This window comes from Vigna umbellata, chromosome 1 (assembly GCF_029865625.1).
Source record: "Vigna umbellata cultivar VRB3 chromosome 1, Vumbellata_1.0, whole genome shotgun sequence".
Lineage (NCBI taxonomy): Eukaryota > Viridiplantae > Streptophyta > Magnoliopsida > Fabales > Fabaceae > Vigna > Vigna umbellata.
The window spans coordinates 69,211,027-69,218,280 of NC_142165.1; the positions used below are offsets into that span (position 1 = coordinate 69,211,027).

At 37.2% G+C, this 7,254-nt stretch overlaps 1 protein-coding gene across 1 annotated transcript; it reads left to right on the forward strand.

Moving 5' to 3' along the window:
- Nucleotides 1-664: 664 nt before the first annotated feature.
- Nucleotides 665-2,129, forward strand: LOC124842248 (transcription factor PRE6-like). The gene is made up of 2 exons (XM_047318694.2): nucleotides 665-1,195; nucleotides 1,749-2,129. Exons 1-2 carry the CDS (start codon nucleotides 1,067-1,069, stop codon nucleotides 1,899-1,901), a joined length of 282 nt encoding a protein of 93 aa, XP_047174650.1. The 5' UTR covers nucleotides 665-1,066; the 3' UTR covers nucleotides 1,902-2,129.
- The last annotated feature ends 5,125 nt before the right edge of the window (nucleotides 2,130-7,254 follow it).

A 7,254-nucleotide genomic window follows, 5' to 3' on the forward strand; every position in this document is an offset into this window, starting at 1 on the left:
CCTGTCTTTTTCAATTTCTAACGAATCGATATCGGTTGTATGAATAAATAAACAAACATGTGTGGATAATTTTTTTCATAAAATATAAAATAAGTTTAGTTTACATTGTAATGTTTTCCTTACTTTTAAAATACTTTTTTTAATTTAATATAAGAGAATATTAATTTATTCTTAGAGAAAAAATGTTGTAAAAGGAAGTTTTTACAATATAGTTATCTGAGAAGTGATAAAAAGGGTTTTTTTTTTGTTTGTATTGAGCAGTGATTTTTACATTGAAAAAGGGAGATTTGATCCCTAAAATTTCTCTGGGAAGTGGCCTACTAGATTGAAAGAAGAGTGGTTACTGGTTTGTTCTTAAGTTAAGTTTGAAAGGAAAAAGAAAGGAAAGTGAAATGATTAAAATGACAAGGGAGTAATAACATAACATGGGGTTGTGTGCTAAGACTGACACACAGAGGTCCCGCGTAGTTGGGTGAACAAGCACACTTCAACTCTAACCCCAGGAATGATATTTTTTAAATAAATATATAATTTAAAAATAAAAACGTAAGATAAGGAGAATTTATAATTTGATTAAAAAGATAGTTAATTATGAAAATATAATTATTCGACCAACACACATAACATAACCCTATTTAACAACATCCCCACCCTCGATGCCTTTCCCATGCAGTTGTCCTCTTCAACTTCCAACACCCACTGACACATTCTCTCACTCATACTTCTCTCTCTTGATACTTTTCATCTCGCAAACTCAACTGAAACAACAGCTGTTTTCGCCCTTTTCTATATACCTACCTACCAAGCTTCCTTTTCTTACTCTGACAAATTCGCTTCCTATTCCTCCCATTTCTGAGGCACCCCAAGAACTACTAGCTGCCTCCTCTACCCTAGCTAGCTTAGTAGTTAGTAGTTGAGCTTAGTTAGTACTACTTCTCACTTCTCACTTCTCACTTCTCACTCTCACGTTATCTATATATCTATCTACCTCTTTCTTTAACTTATCATCACCAAATCAACCACTATTTCTGACACACCCATCATTCACACTACTCTTTAATTAACAATGTCTACCAGAAGATCTCGTTCCAGACAAACGCCAGTTTCCACTCAGATCACTGATGCTCAGATCACTGATCTCGTTTCCAAGTTACAGCACCTTATCCCTGAGCTTCGCGCAAGACGTTCCGACAAGGTACTAATCTTATAATTTATACACTTAACTTCTCTTCTCTTCTCTTCTCTTCTCTCTCATTTCTACTTTCTTTTTATCTTTTTTTTTAATTTTACAATTCTATAATTATTACGTCATTTCTTTAACTTTCTCTCTCATTTTTTTCTACTTATACTTTTTTCCTCCTCTCCTGCACCCTGATTAATAGAGAGATGTACATAAGCATTTTTATAATAATAATAATAATAATAATAATAATAGTGGTTTTTCTTATTTAGTTGCTATCTCTTTCACCGTTCTCTCTCTAACACGAACAAGTCACATGCAGAAGACACAAAAACACAGATTTTCTGTGGCTTTGGTTGGCCGTGCTAGATAAGTCACGCGTGTGTCCTCCCATTAATGTTATTTTACCCACAACTTGTGAGGGTGTGGGACGTGGATATTCCCTCTTGCCATCATTGACTATATATTATATATATATATATATATATATATATATATATTCTTAGTATATGGAAAAATGTGGCAAATAATGAAATTAGTTTGTATAATTATTTTGGTTCTTGTGTAGGTTTCGGCTTCTAAGGTGTTGCAGGAGACTTGCAACTACATAAAAAGCTTGCACAGAGAGGTTGATGACCTAAGTGACCGGTTGTCACAACTTCTGGCCACCACAGACTCCAACAGTGCCCAAGCAGCCATTATTAGGAGCTTACTTATGTAATAATTAATATTCTAATACTTATCATAGAGCTTTAATCTTATGTGTCGTGTCCATGTCCATGTTAATTTTGATTATATTGTCTGCATAGGGTTTGGTTTTTGAGACCAAACCAAAAAGGCTACCATGGGCTCCGTGTTCGCCCTTACCTAGTTTCATCAGACACTTTGTATTGACTATCATCAAATTGTATTACTAATATAAATAAAATGAACTTGCATCTTCACGAGATATCATTTACTTCCAATATGTGCATATATGAAGGATGAATCCGTACCATTGCAGAAGATAGATGACATTTATGTATATTTTTCAAATTCGGAGGCTGCAACATGCTTTAGTTTGAACTTAGCAATGTATCTTAATAGAGAAACTCAGCAGTTTGGAGTGGACCCATTTAAAGGGTAAAATTTGAACCTGACCTATTACATGTGACATTGCCCCCACACCATTTTCGGTTATTTGTTCTGGCCAACCCGTGATATTAGTGTTGGACCACTGTATACAATGAATCATTCATCATCAACCTTTATCACTCTATGTACGTTAACATATATATCTCTCTGTTGCTTCATATGCACCATATGTATACGGATAATGATAACAACTACATCTTTCAATTATTTTACATATTAAAACAACATCTGCTAGATACATGAACACAAAATAAATAAATAAATATATATATATATATATATATATATATATATATATATATATATGTATATATTTATGTATATGAATGTTCGAAGGAATGATATATAAACGATTTTTTAGTAATGAGAATATAAATGTAATTTTTTCACTGGCAAAGAACACTATCTATTAATTGTGCTGAACTTTGTTGGTAGATACACCTTCAGCAATAATTGTGAATACATTATTATTTTTTAAGATCTAGTTACAAATAGAATTGATATTAGTGCTGTTGGTTAGAATTTGTGAGTCAATCTGACCTACACGAGTTTAGATCGGGTTGAATTTAAAAAAAATAAAAAAAATTTATATGGATTTGTTTTTGAATTATATTTGAGTTGTATGCTTATTTTTTTATTTTGAATTATTTTTAGGGTTTAACATCATTTTAGAGTGAAATTATTTAAATTTGAATTACAAAAAAATTATAATTTTTCTTAGATTAAAAAAACTTGTAATTAAATGAGTCAGTGAGCTAACCCGTTTAACCCACCAACTTATGATAGGTCGAGTCAGGTTCAAATTTTTCGGTTTGTTAATAAATGAGACAGGTTAGGTCATTAAATGACCAACCCGTGGTGGGCCTGTTGGGTACAATCAAAGTCCCACATCGGATAAAATAAGAGATAGACATGGGTTTATATACACATAAGATACCTCCATTGGTAAGAGGCCTTTTGGAGTGGTACCAAAAGCAAATCTGTGAGAGTTTGGCCCAAAATGGACAATATCTTACCAGTGTGGAGATCTATGTGTGTGTATGTGTATAGGTTCCTTTATCTTACCTTTAGGAAAGGAAGAGAAGGATGGTTGAACGAGAAGCGACCGTGACCGAGCGGGTCTGAACGTGGGCACGAATTATCAAAGACTAACTCAATCTTCCTTTTGTTCATCATGTCCCTCAGGAAATGATACTTTACTTCGATGTGTTTACTCCTGCCATGACTTACATGATTTTTTGCTAAATTTATGGCAGGTCTATTATCCATTTTCAGTTGTACTGGCCTCTCCCTGAGTTACTTTAGTTCTCTCATAAGTTCCATAAGCTAAACTCCTTGACATGCGGCGTAACATCCAGCTATGTATTCGGCTTTGCAGCTTGACAAAGCAACAACCGGTTGCTTTTTGGAGCACCATGAGATAGGTGCTTTATTTATGAAAAAGATGTTCTCGAAGGTACTCTTCCTTTCCATTGGATCTCCACCATAATCTGAGTCAGCGTAGCGTATGAGCTTCAATTCATTTTTATGTCTTCCAACTTGAAACAATATTCCACGATCGGATGTCCCTTTGATTTACCTTAAAATCCGTTTGGCAGCAAACATGTGGCTCTTCTTTGGTTGGCTCATGAATCTCTTGATCAGTCCAACGCTGAACATCAAATATGGTCTGCTATTGCACAAAAACTGAACTGATCCAACTATTTGCTTATATACAGTTTCATTCACCTCCTCTTCGGCCTCATCTTTCCTTAACTTGACGTTGACCTCCAAAGGACTTTTAACCAAGTTTCATGAATTCATTTTAAACCGTTCGAGAAGCTCTCCCACATACTTCTGCTAGTGCATGACAAGACCGACAACAGTTTGAGTAAACTCCATTCCCATAAAGTATTTTAGCTTTCAAAGGTCGGTCATCTCGAACTCGCCTTCCATCATCCTCTTGAACTCATGTATCTCTTCCAAGTTTGATCTGTTATCAATAGGTCATCAACATATAAACAGACTATTATTAGGTCTTTACCTGTACAATCCATGTTCTACAACATCTTTCAAAGCTGTGTTTAATGAAGAATGCATCAATTCTCTTATTCCAAGCTCTCGGTGCTTATCTTAAGCCGTACAAATTCTTCTAGAGTCTATACACTTTATGCTCCTTGCCTTTTTCAGTAAAACCTGGAGGTTGATGTACATAAAGTTCCTCCTCTAGGGGTCCATGTAAGAAAGTTGATTTGACATCAAGTTGAAACAACGACCATTCCCTTGCACAGGTCACTACTACCATTAACCGAACGATCTCTAACCTTACAACCGGTGCAAAGACCTCATCAAAGTCCATTCCTCGCCTTTGAAGAAATCCTTTAGCTGCAAGCCTTGCCTTGTGTTTTGAAATTGGTCGTTCAGATTCAACTTCCTTTTGAAAATCCACTTTACCCCAATGCAGTGGTTTCCAGCTAGAAGATCAACCAATCTCCACGTTTCATTCTTTTCTATGGATTTGAGCTCTTCTATCATAGCATTCTTCCAAACCGAGTGTCGTAGAGCCTCATCCTCGTTCATTGGTTCTGCCTAGGCCATCAATGCTATGTGAACAAGATATCCCTCATCATTAATTCCTGCATCAGAGTAAATTTCCTAATCTGCAAACCTTGGTGGTATTATAGTTTGTCTGCATGGCCTCTGAGCGGTTGTTGACTCAACATTGCTCCTAGTGAAATCAGAACTCCCATGCGCTTCTGCCGATTGGTGTATAAGATCTCTATCGTTCAGTTCATAACACCTCTATCGTTCGATCAACAAGTCTTCGTGTCGTTCAGTCAACAAGTCTCCTGCTAGCCTCTTCAGGTGGGTGTTCTAAGATTCAAGTCCCATCTTTCATCCTCAAGTACAATCACATCTCTGCTCATCATAATCTTTTCTTTGATTGGGTTGTAGAGCTTGTATGTGCCAGTTGGGTGATATCCAACAAAGACCATAGCTTCCCCTTTATCTTGAAGTTTCGATCATTTTTTTATCTACAACATGACTAAATGCAAGAGAACCAAACACTTTAAAATATTGAACTGAAGGTTTATTACCTGACCATACTTCTAGTGGTACCTTTCCTTCAAGCCTTCTAGTAGGACATCTATTGAGAATATGAACAGCTACCAAGACAACCTCTACCCATAAGCTTTGTGGCATGCTCTTCTCCTTTATGAGACTGATGAGTCACCGTTCTTCATTATACACTTCGCTTTCTGCACCATATTTTTTGAAGTGTGTTTAATTCTCCATTTTTATCTCATTTTCACTATTTGGGCTTAATTTTAAGACTAATTCTTATTTTAATTAATTTGAAATATTTGAGCTTAATTATTTCAATCATTATGTGCAAGACAATTATTGTTTGAAAGTTAGAGAAAAAGAAGGTTTGAACGTATTGCTCTTGACCGAATGGTCTGTCAAAGGCCTGACCGAACGGTCTGTCACAAGTCTGACCGAACGGTCTGTCAAAGGTATGACCGAACGGTCTGTGAAAGATATGACCGAACAGTTTGTCAAAGGCCAATGCCGAACGGTCTGAGGAGTGTTGCACCGCACAGTCTGAGAACAAATGCATGACCGAAAGGTCTGATGAAGACTTCACCCGCATGATCCTTGAAAGCCTTGACCGAACGGAAATCAACTGAACGGTCTGTTGAAGTCTGCACCGATCACCAGTTCCTGACCTGCATGAGTACTTGTTCAACCGAATGATAAAGGACTTTGGCCGAGTGCGACTGAACTGAATGGCCGAGCACTACAAATCGAACGTTCGGTGGAAGCCGAGCTCTACTGAATCGAACGATCTACGAAAGCTTCTACCGGGCGGTAAAGCCTGATCATATGAGAGTCTTGACCGAACGTCTTGACCGAATGCCTTGAACCGAATGGACGAACGTTTGGACCGAGCGGTTTAAGCCATGAATGACCGATCGGTCAGATGAGTTGACCAGAGAACTCAACAGCAGTGTTGGAAGCACATTCTGCGACTTCAAGAGGGTGGCCACGTCAGTGTTAGAGTGTAGTTTCGTTTTAGAATGCAATTGGGTCAAACCTTAGGACTTTGGGCCCAAATTTTAGTCATTTTGTAGGATAAGCCCATTAGAAGGGCAGTTTGGTCTTTTGGGGTCTATATACCCCAAAATCAGTTTCACTTGACCCAAGTCTCCTAGCCGCCACTCACATTTTTCTTGGGAGCGTCTTCTTCTTCGTTCCCCTTGGGGGAGGTTTAGGTTTGGGCTTTCTTTACATTTCATGTATTGAACTCGTTCTCTTTACAATTCCATGGTTGAATTTGTTGTTGCACTCAAGTTTCTTGTTCATTTATGTTCTCTGCATTTTACTGTTCATCTTCTTCATTTTTACTGTTCTGTGTTCTGGTTTCGTGTCTATTGTTCATGCTCGTTTTCAATCATTATTTTTATTCACGTTTTGTGTTTCTGTTTCTGGATTTGCATTCTACGCTTAAGTTCAATTGGTGCATTTTAATTCACTGTAATTTCGTTTCTGCTAGCGCATTTACTGTTCCAACATTTTGTTTCTACAACTTCGTACCTACTGCGTTTTTGTTTCTGCACGTTTACTTTCACTGCAATTGCATTGATACCGATCGGTCACTGCATTTAGACCGATCAGTTCTTAGCTTACTTAATTAATAATGTTCGGCCGCACTTAGTTTTCCATTTGCATTTCCATTCGCTTACTGCTTTAACACCGATCGGTCTACTCTCCAGGACCGTTCGGTCTGTGACCAGAACCGATCGGTCTCCAACACCCTTGTTGTTAGAGCCGATCGACCTGGTTAATAGAACCGTTCGGCCTTGTGAAGAACCGTTCGGTCTTTATTGTTTTGCACATTTATTTCAATGCTTTCAGTTCTGTTTAGTTATGTTTAACTTCTCGTTTAATTTAGTTTA

What these genes read in the sequence shown, in the direction of transcription:
- LOC124842248 (XM_047318694.2), top strand. Translation starts at nt 1,067, where the DNA reads ATGTCTACCAGAAGATCTCGTTCCAGACAAACGCCAGTTTCCACTCAG. An exon ending in GCGCAAGACGTTCCGACAAG is followed by an intron (nt 1,196 to 1,748) that starts GTACTAATCTTA and finishes GTTCTTGTGTAG; the next exon opens with GTTTCGGCTTCTAAGGTGTT.